General features: G+C 40.9%; 1 protein-coding gene across 12 annotated transcripts in view; it reads right to left on the bottom strand.

The window, feature by feature from the left end:
- Positions 1–13,866, bottom strand: part of LOC308411495 (uncharacterized protein) — a 45,558-nt gene that overhangs the window by 10,113 nt on the left and 21,579 nt on the right. For 6 of the 12 annotated variants that reach the window (XM_080905389.1, XM_080905394.1, XM_080905395.1 and 3 more), the window contains exons 1-11: positions 12,490–12,643; positions 11,025–11,093; positions 10,799–10,909; positions 10,556–10,669; positions 9,840–10,054; positions 9,596–9,689; positions 6,409–7,299; positions 6,257–6,308; positions 2,657–2,831; positions 2,340–2,563; positions 2,172–2,243 (exon numbers count right to left, since the gene is read on the bottom strand). The exons of 1 other annotated variant lie outside the window; for it this stretch is intronic. In XM_080905389.1, coding sequence (XP_080761515.1) covers positions 2,172–2,243; positions 2,340–2,563; positions 2,657–2,831; positions 6,257–6,308; positions 6,409–7,299; positions 9,596–9,689; positions 9,840–10,054; positions 10,556–10,669; positions 10,799–10,909; positions 11,025–11,093; positions 12,490–12,597 — 2,125 coding nt within the window. In that variant the 5' untranslated portion in view covers positions 12,598–12,643. Of the gene's footprint in view, positions 1–2,171; positions 2,244–2,339; positions 2,564–2,656; positions 2,832–6,256; positions 6,309–6,408; positions 7,300–9,595; positions 9,690–9,839; positions 10,055–10,555; positions 10,670–10,798; positions 10,910–11,024; positions 11,094–11,563; positions 11,706–11,982; positions 12,009–12,489; positions 12,644–13,866 lie in introns of those variants that run through there. 5 more of the 12 variants (XM_080905398.1, XM_080905399.1, XM_080905397.1 and 2 more) reach the window with 5 other exon arrangements.

Genomic DNA, 13,866 nt, shown 5'->3' with positions numbered 1-13,866 from the left:
ACGCGTGTGATGGAGCATTGTCCTGCATGACAATCATGTTTTTCTTGAAGGATGCAGACTTCTTCCTGTACCACTGCTTGAAGAAGGTGTCTTCCAGAAACTGGCAGTAGGACTGGGAGTTGAGCTTGACTCCATCCTCAACCCGAAAAGGCCCCACAAGCTCATCTTTGATGATACCAGCCCAAACCAGTACTCCACCTCCACCTTGCTGGCGTCTGAGTCGGACTGGAGCTCTCTGCCCTTTACCAATCCAGCCACGGGCCCATCCATCTGGCCCATCAAGACTCACTCTCATGTCATCAGTCCATAAAACCTTAGAAAAATCAGTCTTGAGATATTTCTTGGCCCAGTCTTGACGTTTCAGCTTGTGTGTCTTGTTCAGTGGTGGTCGTCTTTCAGCCTTTCTTACCTTGGCCATGTCTCTGAGTATTGCACACCTTGTGCTTTTGGGCACTCCAGTGATGTTGCAGCTCTGAAATATGGCCAAACTGGTGGCAAGTGGCATCTTGGCAGCTGCACGCTTGACTTTTCTCAGTTCATGGGCAGTTACGTTGCGTCTTGGTTTTTCCACACGCTTCTTGCAACCCTGTTGACTATTTTGAATGAAACGCTTGATTGTTCGATGATCACGCTTCAGAAGCTTTGCAATTTTGAGACTGCTGCATCCCTCTGCAAGATATCTCACTATTTTTGACTTTTCTGAGCCTGTCAAGTCCTTCTTTTGACCCATTTTGCCAAAGGAAAGGACGTTGCCTAATAATTATGCACACCTGATATAGGGTGTTGATGTCATTAGACCACACCCCTTCTCATTACAGAGATGCACATCACCTAATATGCTTAATTGGTAGTAGGCTTTCGAGCCTATACAGCTTGGAGTAAGACAACATGCATGAAGAGGATGATGTGGACAAAATACTCATTTGCCTAATAATTCTGCACTCCCTGTAGAATAACAGTGATTCTAATAACAGGCCTCACAGAGTGTCTGACCTTGGTGTGTGTGTGTTTCTGTGTGTTGTGTATAATGTGACACAGTGGAGCTAATAATCTCAAAGAATATCTGACAAACAAAATGTATGTTTTCATAAAATCATAAAATAACTAGAGAAATAAATGGTAATTAACTGAGTTTTAAAGCATTCGAATTGGAAAGGGATTAAGTTACAATGGATGTTCTTGTGAAAATGTCCTAAAGACAAATCTAACTGAAGTAGAATCACATAAACTGAATGAAACATGAAGGTATTTACATCCAGATGTGATTGAATATGAATTCTCTATGTTAAGAATAACAATGAAAATGTAATGAAGCATTCACAATTTTAAAAGCTACACATTGATAGATAAGGTGTGGGAAGATATGACGTCCAGTAGGAGAGGGGGGGGGGGGGGGGGGGGGGGCTGAACAGGTGAAAAGGTGAGGTGAAGAAGAGATTTTGTGTTTTTCTTTTTTGTCTTCTGCAAGATGAGCAGCCCAAAAGATTGGATCGAAGAGGTTCAGTTGAAAACCTGTCCAACCTGTGAATTCATTCCTTTTTGTCTGCTCATTGTTGCTGTGTTAGGCGGTTAATTTAGAAGGATTTTGATTTACATCCTTCCTCCAACCTCTCCTCACCAAAGAAAAGAACACACTCAGCATTAGCTTAGAGCATCTTAGTTAGATAAGTAGAGTTTAAGTAATCTGATTATTGTTTTGTGATTATTTTATTTTCCTTATTCTCATTTAATTAAATTTCCTGCAATTAAAGTTTAAATTGTGGACACCTTTTTTAAACAATAAAAGTAAAAGTCTTATTCTTTGTAAGTGCAAATACCTCTTACACTTTATTCTAGCCACAATAATGAAAATAACCTTTACAATCATCCCAGAAATAACAAGATCAAAATGTGCAGGGCTCCATCTTAAACCAGAGCTGCACATATTTCACTGCAACGGTGATGTGTTTTAGCTCTGGCTTCATGTGCATTACATTGACCAAGCTGCACATTATTCTTCAATTTAAAATGGACATTAGACAGAAAAGACATAAGCTCAGTTTCAGTGTGTGGGGTCACTGTGATGTAAAGATCTGTAGGGGCTTTGTCTTAACCCAGATCTGAAGTCTGTATAATCACTCTTAAGTAAAATGAACATTCAGTGTCATTGTGATCATTGCAGTGATCCATACCCAGTGCGGCAGCAATCTTCTGGGGAGCCTCATCAATGAACAAAGCATGTTTTTCTGCTTTGACAAGTCTTTCTAAAAAAAGAATTTAAGCACAATCCCTTAGACACTTTATTATTAACATCATGTCATTAAAGTAGGTAGAGGTATAGATGTGTATTATATACGTACTAGACTTAGATCTCCGCACATTCAGCTGGTGCACGACTACTTCACGGCCAACATCTCTGTTACGTGCCCTCAGTTCGACCAAAAGGGCGTTGAACCTTTTTTTTCCAAGTCTGACTTGTGGTGGTGACATGTTTAATATATATTTCATGAAAGCAATAGCATCCATGAGATAAGCTCTCTGAGTTGTTGGTTTAAACCCTTTTGCTTGCAGGTGTGCTAGAAAACTCCAAAGTCAAAAATACAAATTAGTTCATGTGTTAAACTGTATATGCACACATGTATATAGAAACTAATAATCCTTCAAATTTAACACTTACTCACGGACTTTTCCATGGTTCCTCAGAAACAGAAGGTCAACGTTTGGAATCGCTGGGTCTGCCATGAATTCCAGAAAATGGATGACATGGGTGGCTCGCTGCTTTGCATTGTCACGTATTTTTCTGCTAGGGTTCACACCTTCTGCATGGGCCCTAAATTCTTCCACCAGTCTTACTGATGAGGCAAGAACACAAATCATATCAGTACATTTGTATTGGTTAACTGATGGCACGACCATAGCTGGACTGGCCATTGGGCATTTGCTCGGTGGGCCGATGATTTTTTTGTTTTTGTTTGGTAATGGTATAAACAATGAAAGGTGGTGGATTGGCCAGATGCTGGCCGGTGGTGGCTATGGCGGAGCTTCCCCAGATTCAGTAACATTAACAAGTGGTGGAGGCCAGCAGGTGGATGAGGGAAAGGGTAGGCAAGAGGAGAGACCCGAGGTGGCCGCTGGTCCGAGTGTCAGGTGAACTGAACTCCAGGTAAGAAGTTATGACCTGCAGTCTGTCTGGGTCAGATATGAACCAATTTTATGTGGAGTTTATTTTCATTGTGCTGACTTTTTACAGTCAGTTACAATAACTCGTACTCCGTACTAGCTAGCACGACGGAGTTTCTATACAGCTAGGTGGGTGCTATGACGTTACTGACAGTGAACTTTATTTTATTCATAAGGTTAGTTAGTAGAGTTGGCAATCGTCCCGTAAAAAACAGAATCGTCTCGTATTGAGAGAAGATATTACGTGTTTCGTATTGAGCTGAAAAGGAAAACAGTTTGTCCCGGACTTCAGCTAGAATGGAAAAAGACACAAAGCTGGAGTTATTCTGTCGTTACGCTGCACAGCTGCCTCTTCTTCTCTCATTCTCTCCCCCTTCCTCTCTTGTTGCTACTTCAATCATGAAACTGATCAATGATCAGTTGATCAGCTTTTCTCTCGTTTGTTTATCACTCACTTTGCGCCAGAAAGAGGAAACCAGCAGATGTCGCGCTAAACAACAGCAGCTCGAGCCGATTTTTTGTCCCAGTCCAGCCCTGGGCACAACACGCAGTGAATTAATCTGAGAAGGTGCATTAAAAAATAAATGGCCGGGCCAGAGGTGCACATCAAAAAATTAGCTCGCATAGACACATTAGTTGTGCCGCTTCTTAATGACGGTATCTTAGCTAACAACTCAACTACCAGATTCAACTTGTAATTGGCTAAAAATAACGTCCCTACCGGTGAGAGGGACGTTGTTAAGCTTTCCACATTCCGACACTTCAAAAGCTTCAGGAGCTTTTTGCTCAGCGCAGCATCAGCACCACGGAAATACACGGATACATCCGTAGACTCGAGACAGAATTCACAATGCGTTTTTGGGACTTTCAGGTGTATGGACCAATGTTTTATTTTCTGATCAAACCAGAACACTTTAATGAGCAGCTAGATTTGTCTCGCATTATCTGGCTGAGTTAATGCCAGTTAACATCGAAGCAGCTGGAATCCATAGCTGTGCGTGTTCATGGAGCTGCATTTTCACCTGCTGGACATCACTACCTGACAAGTTTAACTTTCTTCAGAACATTGCAGGGGCCTTATTGCCAGTATTTGTCTCTACATATCTGTGTGAGCATGTGTATCTCTTTATTAACAAACATGCCATATTGGCCCAGTTTATTTTTCTTATCATTGTTGTGAGGAGACCATAAATAGCATTTGTATTTTCTGTTGTACAGTTCATTTGCTGTTATGGATAAAAAGTGTCTTTTTTTGTTTCAAAATAGCTGATAACTATTCACTGATAGCTGCCAACATCTGAGAATAAATATAATTCTATAAAGTTGCTCTATATAGTGTGTAACTGTTAACATAGAGCATTATTAAATTTTTTGCTAATGCAATCATATGGCACATTGACTTCTGAGGAAATTTTAGACGGCACTTGTCATCAGAAAGGTTGCCTACCCCTAGCCTAGAGGAACTGACTCTTCATAAATGAACCGAGTAGGGATCGCTATCCCAGGATGGTCAGTCATACGATGCAAGATTCTCTCAAGTACAGCGCATCAACAGGACTGAACTGCCAGCCATGCAGGAGGAAGATGCAGCAGATCCTCTCTGATCACAGCCACCCCAGCCACAGACCGGCAGGTGGTTCAGGAACATTCAGGGATAGTTTCTACTAGGGCTGGGCGATATGACCCAAAATTCATATCTCGATATTTTTTAGCTGGATGGCGATATAAGATATATATCTCGATATATTTTTTTTAAAGCCATAAAGTAAGAACAAAAAGAGAGTTCTTAGTCAAAGCTGTGTCCCAGATGTCACACAGGCACTTTTATTAACATAGAGCAGATGTACATAAAATTTACTCAAAAATAAATTATGAGCATTTATTAAATAATAATGCTCCATAAATAAAAGAAAACAATGTTGTTTTTGTGCATAACAAAAAGCTCACAATTGTGCAGTCAAAATGTAAACTAAAAGACGCTGAGCACAATAACAAAGACAGATTTCACAGCTGCTCTGTTCCCAACTTGTACTGCGTGACTGACAACCTGGAGTTTGAAATCCGCTTCGCAACCGCGTCTCTTAACAGGTGCCATTTATAGTCCTTATACACAGTAGGGTAATATTACGTTGAAGTACAGTACGTATCACTCCGCGAGGCTCAGCCGTAATGCTCCGACAATCCATCAAGCGGTGCAGCTCCGTAGCTTACTAAAGTCGTACTAAAACATTTTTTGACAGATTGCTGAGCGCTGTGTACCACATAAAATCGGTTCGCAGCCATCAAGCACAACCAGAATTCATACATAAGGCGCGCTGTCAACTTTTGAGAAAATGAAAGGATTTTAGTCCGTGCAGCCCCTCTGGGCTGCATGGCGTTAGCGTGGTTAGCTCGTTAGCGTGGTTAGCTAGCTAACACGTTGACGCCGTCCAGCCCCACGCACGGGGCGATGCGCAGTAACTCGTTAACGGAGATTTGCCGTGTCCATCTTGTCGCTTCCTGCAGGTGAAGCGATGGGGGACGAGGAGTTGTGTTCAGTGAAGGAGAGGCGAGGCCGAGTAACATTGCGTAAAGACGAAAGTGGACGAAAGAGAGGCAAACCTGCGGCTCCACAAGTATAATTATAACGTAACATAGACTATATCGATATAAAGGATATTGTCACATCTTATATCTTGTATAAAAATATATCGATATTTTTTAAAAACTCGATATATCGCCCAGCTCTAGTTTCTACCCACAAGCTATCAGACTTCTGAACTGCAGACATTCGGCACACACCATTACACACTCACTACAACTACTGGACTCTACAAACTGTCACTATAAACCAATTTAAATCCTTACTGCATAAGTTTTTGCACAACTGTAAATGAGAAACTGTAAATTCCAAACAAATTCTCTTAATATTAATACTTTAGTATTTTGTTATTTATTATTTATTATTATTATTAATAAATAAATTTTCTTCTTTAATATAACTGCTCACTTCTATATGTTCATGTAAAGCGGTGGCTACAATGTTTATCTGTACATGACAATAAAACATGAAACTTGAAATTTTACAGTAGTAAGTTTGATAAGATATATTATTTACCGTAGTGAGGGGCTTTGCTGGGTGAAAACCGTTTACGTCTGCTATATTTAACCTGAAATAAAAAGGGTCATTAAGCAGATTTGTTTATCAAAAGCAAATGAAAGAATGTTTCACAATGAGGTGTACAATCACAGGAGGTAAACAATACTCACATTTGCACGCTTGGTTGAAGAGTGTATCTGCTTGAGCTCATGATTACTTTCAAGTTCACACTCTAGCAACTGCTTCACCACCTGTAGCTCAGTGAACAGTATCTGACAGTGTTTGCAACCAGGAGCAGGTGTCCTCGGGAGAGGACGTCCCCTCCTTTGCTTTGCTGCATAGTAAGGTGCACTGCTTGGGATTAAAACATCAGGAGATACCCCTGTTGAATGACAAGTAACCTTGCTGCTGGAGATAGAAGGCTGCATAATTGGGATGGTGTGGTCACTGAGAGTGTCACTGGCAGAGAGAGGCTGTAGGTTTGGTCTGGTAGAGTCACCCAGAGCCTCGCTGTCAGAGGGAGGAGCAGGCCGATGGTTCAATGTAGCATGGTCACTGTGAGCCTCGCTGTCAGAGTCAACGGAATCGTCTCGAGCAGGCCGGTGGATCAGTGTACTATGGTCACTGTGAGCCTCGCTGTCAGAGGGAGGAGCAGGCCGATGGTTCAGTGTATCATGGTCACTGGGAGCCTCGCTGTCAGAGGGAGGAGCAGGCCGATGGTTCAATGTAGCATGGTCACTGTGAGCCTCGCTGTCAGAGGGAGGAGCAGGCCGATGGTTCAATGTAGCATGGTCACTGGGAGCCTCGCTGTCAGAGGGAGGAGCAGGCCAGTGGATCAGTGTAGCATGGTCACTGTGAGCCTTGCTGGAAGAGGCTATAGCAGAAGCAACCTTTGACCCTTCCTCCAGTGCCCTAAAGATGCCCTCCTCAATTACAGCATCATCCACTTCATCCATGTGTGAGACCATTTGTGGTGTGGGATTTGATGCCCTCAGAAGTGCCAGTTCTTTAGCAATGTGTCTGTCCTTGGCCTTTTGCATGTAAAGTTTAATCATAGGTTTCTGAAAAAGTTAGTATTACATGTGATTAGGGTTAAATTTAAACAGTTTTCTGTGTAACCGTTAGGGGTGCAACGATACTCGTATCAATATTGAACCGTTCGATACAGTGCTTTCGGTTCGGTACGCATATGTATCGAACAATACAAAATTTTTAATTTATTTTATCAACTTTCCTTCTGACGATGCTGTCTGTGTTGAGCGCTCAGTGGATCTGCGCTCGACAGTGCAGCCTAGGTGGAGTAGTCGATTGCAGATTCACTGAGCGCAGGGCAAGCTAGCCAGACAGAAGTTAAGCTCTCCTTGCAACATGGCAAATTGAACCTCCCCCACCCTCATTCAGATCTGGCGTTTGGAACTCTTTTGGTTTTCATGTGACGTATGACCCTGAAGGTAAGCGCGTCACGGACTAAAGTAAAACAGTATGTTGGATGTGCCACACAATGCTCAATTACATGGGGTGGGAACTAGTGTGTTAGCGCAGTTAGCTCGTTAACGTGTTGGCCGTCCAGCCCCAGGCACGGGGCGATCCGCGGTAGCTCGTTAACGGAGATTTGCCGTGTTGTGGCGTTAAGGTCATTTCAACGAGATTAACGCTGACAGCACTAGTGGGAACTCAACAAATATGACTGCACATTTACTCCGACATCATCCTAGTGCAAAAGACAAGTGGAAGCAGACAAAAACAGCAAGCATGCATGCTACAAACTTTACCCGAGTCATTTAGACAGCCGTTAGCACATGATTCTTCTTATGGGGACCTGATATGTTTAATATGCTGCTGAGAATATAGCCCAGAAGAAGCATATTGTATAGCTTTTATTTTGGAAAGAGACATTTCTCTGTAATAAACTCTCTTTTCCAAAGATGAGTGATTCCTCAATCAGATACAGGGCTCACAAAATCGCTAGCCCGACGTCCCGGGGCTAGCGATTTTTCCAGTCGGGCTACCAAAATCTATCTCTGCCCTGCCCGACGGGCTATCGTAGGAAGGAAAAATATATGTCAATGCTTTTGCATTCTTTCGGAAATGTAGCTGGGTAAGTATGTCATTGGCATCGGTGAGCCACTGTCAATATGTGACATATTGAAATCGCGTTTGAATTTGCCCTTGTTTTTTGCTTTCACTTTGCAATCGCACGAACTGTGTATAGAGAGCGACAGCACTGATTGGTGAGTGACGATAATTTGCGCACCAATTCCTCTGACATCGTCTTATCAATCGTTAGCTTACTATGCAAACATGACAAGTGAAATCTCCCGCAGCAAGCTTAAACATGTGAGAGGTTGATCGCGCAGAGAATCGCTGAGCGTTATGTGTGTGTGTGTGTGTGTGTGTGTGCGCGTGTGTAAAAGCAGCAGGATATATTTTTAGTTCTGCTGAGCCAAATAAGACAGGTCAGGGTGAAGAAGTGACAGCCAAAGAAAAGCTTACCACAAAACGGAAAAGTTATGACAAATCAGACTATAAGGCAAAAAGAAAGTGCAGCTTTATGGTTTCATGGACAAAATAATTTCTGTGGCTGCGATATGATGAGCTAAATAACCAGGGCTACACATAAGTGGTCCGCAGGTGCGCATTCGCTGTCAAAATAAGAAACGCGCACAAGAAAAGAAGTTAATATTATATAATTATACAATATTATACTTTAATGTATAATATTGTAAAGGAAACAAAACAGGAAACAAAACATAAATCAAAAATTGCTCTCTTTTTTATTCGGGCTACTTAAATTTTGTTTTGGGCTACCAAAAACTGAAGAGTCCCTGCCCAAAGGGCTACCAGGGATTTTGAAATTTTGCGAGCCCTGAGATATATTTTTTTTATTACTTTTTTGTTTCAGCAACATAAAATCTAAAAACTGTAAAACTTTATAATTTTAATAAATGACAAATTAAAAAGGCATGAACATTTTTTTGTATCGAAAAAATATCAAACCGTGACACCAAAGTATCGAACCGAACCGTGAATTTTGTGTATCGTTGCACCCCTAGTAACCGTATATCAAAACTGTCAGTATTTTACTTATTTGGGCATCCTTCATGTTTTTATCTATGCACACAACATGCTTTCTAGAGCTCGAGGAACATTATATAAATGCAGCATACGGACAAAGAAAGAACCACCGTATTCTTCTATGGAAACTGGAAGACTTTCATTTCACCAGAGTAACAAATATGTAAAATGCAAGGTGCTAAATGTAAGTCCCTTTAACATAAACATCTGATTCCAGAGATCAAGGGCTGCCTCACCAACACACAAAAACCACACAGAGACACCACAAAGTCAATAACATACCTGTAATTTGTGGACCTTTTCCAGGTGCTTGTCAAGCCGATTAAGATGTTTTGACTGACATAAGCGGACTGGACAGTCCAGATTTGTAGAAAAGCTGTAAAAATAGTAAAAAAAAAAATGCTGAGTAGGATGAAATAGAAATTGGATGTGTAAGATAATTGTATCAAATAAATGCAGTGCTTAGAAAAAATGTGTAGGGACAGTAAATATAAATTTATCTTTCAGAATTTATTAAGACACTTACTGCCGATGAGAAAATTGGCTCAAAAGAGTCAGCTCAGTTTTATTTACAACCTGCTCTGTGACTCTTAGGTGCTGAACAATATCAGCATATACATGTCCACATATGGGACACTTGTGTCCATTTCTGACATAGTGATGCCTTTGAGACTTTGAGGCGACAGCAACCTGTTGCCGTTCCTCTGTCCTCTGTGGCAACTCACTGCTCACGAACGCCCCCTGTACACAAAAAGAAGACGCATGCAACTACTAAAAAAGTTTTATTTTTTGTCTTACTCTTACTTAATATTTACAAATGCCAATGAAAATAAATTATCTGCAGTACTGTTAGTAATTCTGACTACTTTTGATTTGACCTTTATATTTCTTTGAATATATATACTGTCTTTGAATTCATCTTGTGTACGAAACCCACTACCACCACTCCTCATGACCTCACTAAAAATGGACTGGAGCTAACTCACCTCTTCCTTAAACTCATCTTTTCTCAATTGTCTTTAAATTTATCTGGTGGAGGTTTCCCATCATCACTCATTTCTAATCTTCTTCTAAATCTTCTCTTTAATTAATTATTGCCACATTTAATTAATTATTTAATGGTGTATTTAATTAATTCATTATGGCAGTCCTGGTGTTCCATACATATGAGCTGACCATGTGACGTAGAAGAATACAAAGACATATTTTGTTGAATGCATTGAAACTGAGAACAAATTTTACCTTTTCCATGGCCACTTTGTGAATCATTTGACCCAAATGTTCTGCTTCATCTTTTGAATCATCCTGTGTGGGTCTGTTATCATGTGTCCCATCCTCTTCAGATGCTGCCACCATCTGTTTTAAGAGAAGACAACAATATGTTTGGCTCATTTTTGATATATAGATTGTGGAAGCAGTGAAACTGAGGATGAATTTCACATCTCTTTGTGGCATAGGACACCCAGTTTTGTTTTTCATGGCTACCTTAGGAATCCTTTTACGTTCTTGTTCTTCCTCCTCTTCTGAATAGCCTTCAGATTCATCCCGTGTGGGTTTCCAGTCATCTGTCCCATCATCTTCAGATGAGCTCACAGACTGTTATTAGAGCAGAAAAATATATATTTTGCTCATTTTCCATGGATGTGTGAAAACAACATATTTACATCGTTAACTACAGGAGAAGAAACTTAGCTGGATTTTTCTTGCCCACCTTAGGAACCCATTCTCTTGCTTCACTCTCCTCCACACCTGTCCTATCGCTTTTAGAAAAGATCACCATCTGTTTTTAGAAAAGTAACAAAACAAAACATAGAAAATAAAATAATTTCCAACAGTGCATTTTGAGATCTAAGCATCCCAGAAACTGCACAGACATATGTCAGACATAACTTAAAACCACCAGTATAGGTTCATCAAGGCCCTGAGGGGAAAAACTACGTTTCCCACAAAATATTATGTTACTTCCGGTTTTGGCAGGTAATGGCAGACATGCATCCTTTTTTTTTTTTTTTTTAATTTTGTTTTTAAAATTTTGGTCGCCAACGGAGAGTGTTTGGTAGCGCTGTCCTCAGAAAACACCGTTTGTACTGTTTCGAATCATAACTCTGGTTTTACGTGGCCTATTAACACAATTAAGAGAATATCATTTGAAGTCCGCACTTTCAACACAAGTTGAAATGGAGACTGGGGCTGTGTCCCAATTCAGAGACCGCACGCTTGAAGTATGCATTTTGAGTGCGATTACGTCACCGCCACGTGACGACTGTCCCAACTCGAAGTGTACTTCAAATGCGCCGTCGATTTCCCCAAATATCAAGCGTGGTCCGGTGCACGCTTCGTGGTCCCATATATCCCACAATTCATAGCGCGGCGGTGGGTGTGGATAATTTTGCTGCAAAATCCACATAAAATGTAATAAATAAATCATATAATACAAAAATCAACTATTCACATTTCAACTTTTAACTATTTAAATTTTCATCTTTTTCCTTTTACAAATTTAAAGTGAAAACAACACAAAACACTGCAAACCACAACACAATTAAATATAAATTATAATATGAAAACAAAAAGAACATGTATATTCTCTGTCATATGGGCCCGCATGAATAAACTTTCTGAATCCTTTATCATCTGCAACCGAAAATAGTTGTGGATGATTACTATACCTTTCTATCCCTGGCTCTCTTTCTCTCTCTCTCCCTCTGGCTGTTCCTGTGCTACTGAGAGTAACTACCGCCCCTCCCCCCCTCTGCCCACGTGCAGAGTGAAGCGGAAAAAACGTGCGAGAGAGAGAGAGAGTGAGAGAAAGAAAAAGAAAAAAAACCCACGTGACGGCTCGCGATAAGGAGCCGGCTCGCGTCGTTCACGTCAAAGAGACGGCTCTAAGAGCCATTTCGTTCGCGAACGACCCATCACTAACACACACACACAACAGCAGCCCCTCTCGCTCGGTTTTTGCATTTGCGCTCGCTAACAACGTGTTGCTGGCGCTCTCAACATTTCTGCCCGTGCGCGCTCAACTCTTTCTCTACACCGTTATATTTGTGCCACAAAAACAGCCAGACAGGACAGGGTTAAAAAAAAAAAAAAACCCAACCAAAAACAAGCAAACGAAAAAAACCCGACAAGGTACCTGTTTGTACTCATGTAACTTTTGAAAGTTAGCTTCATACCTGAGAGCTGGTACCTTCAAACTCTTTCTTCTTTCTTTCTTTCTGACAGTCGTATTGGCGGTTGGCAAACAATTGAAAGGTGCATTTACCTTCAAATTCATCATCCATGGTGCTTCGAAACTCTCACTAGAACAATCCGCTGCTGTACTCATGATCACATGACATAGATGATTCTGATTGGCTGCTCAAATGCTCATTAGGGGCGGAACATTTTTATAACATTAGTTACCATAGGGCATTGGAGCGTGATGTCACGGGGGTGGGCGTGGAAAGGATTTTGGCCTGATGCGCCATTTTCGGGGTCAAAATAGGTCAAAATATATGGCCTTATTTTTGTGCCACTATTCTGAGCGCACGCAAAAAAAAATTTGAGCGCACGTAAAAAAAGTTTGCAGGTGCAAATGATGTATTTTGAGGAGAAATTTATTTTGAGCGAACAAAACTCATTCCTGCATGCAAAAAATGTATTTCAGTGTTTGCTATTATCCATACACACACACACACACACACACACAATGGCAGCCCCTCTCGCTCAGTTTTTGCATTTGCGCTCGCTCGCAATGTGTCGCTCGTGCTCTCAACATTTCTGCCCATGCGTGCTCAACTCTTTCTCTCTTTCTCTACGCCGTTATATTTGTCCCACAAAACCAGCCAATCACAGACTGGCCCATCGCGGTGTAACGGAGAAACAGCCAATCAAATCGCAGCTTTTCAGCCAGTGTAAAAGATGATTTTTTTTTTCCACTGAACCGTCTGAGCGCAGGTTCGAGTCCTGGTTGGGACAAAGCCTGTGTTACATTATCAAAAGATAAACACCATTTTTAATTTAGTTAATGTGGATAAAATGTATTTTTCACTTTGCTTTTTCTTATTATTTGATTATCATTCTATTTATATCATAGTGTTTTGGCCTGTGGAGTATTATGTACCTATACTGTGTTAAGGAATATCTTTTATTTATATTTATGTATTATTCACATTATTTTATTGTACAATGCTTTGGTGCCACGGGCTTTTAGCATGCCTCAATGTCTCACACATTCATGTTGCTAACGGAAGGTATCTCAGGAAGCTGGAAGCAGGCATTCACACGGGAAAAGTTCATCTTTTGTCTTCTCCACTGTAAGAGGAAGCAAGGGAGTGTGAACTTTTCTCTGGGGGAAGACCAAAGGTGTGAAAACAGCTGTGTACTGCCTTTTGGTTCTGTAGGAGGTGTTTATACCCAAGGCTCTGTTGGCTTTATTTAATGGAAAACTTTCACAACAACTGCAGTACATAAGTACATAACTCAGAATAAACTGTATCATCACAAACCAGACATCCAACTTTTAATACAAAGATTAAAGTTTAAACTATAATTCAGATACATTCTGTTGG

The sequence above is a fragment of the Rhamphochromis sp. 'chilingali' genome (genome assembly GCF_963969265.1).
Source record: "Rhamphochromis sp. 'chilingali' genome assembly, chromosome: 15".
Taxonomy (NCBI): domain Eukaryota; kingdom Metazoa; phylum Chordata; class Actinopteri; order Cichliformes; family Cichlidae; genus Rhamphochromis; species Rhamphochromis sp. 'chilingali'.
This window is presented reverse-complemented; position numbering and strand designations above follow the sequence as displayed.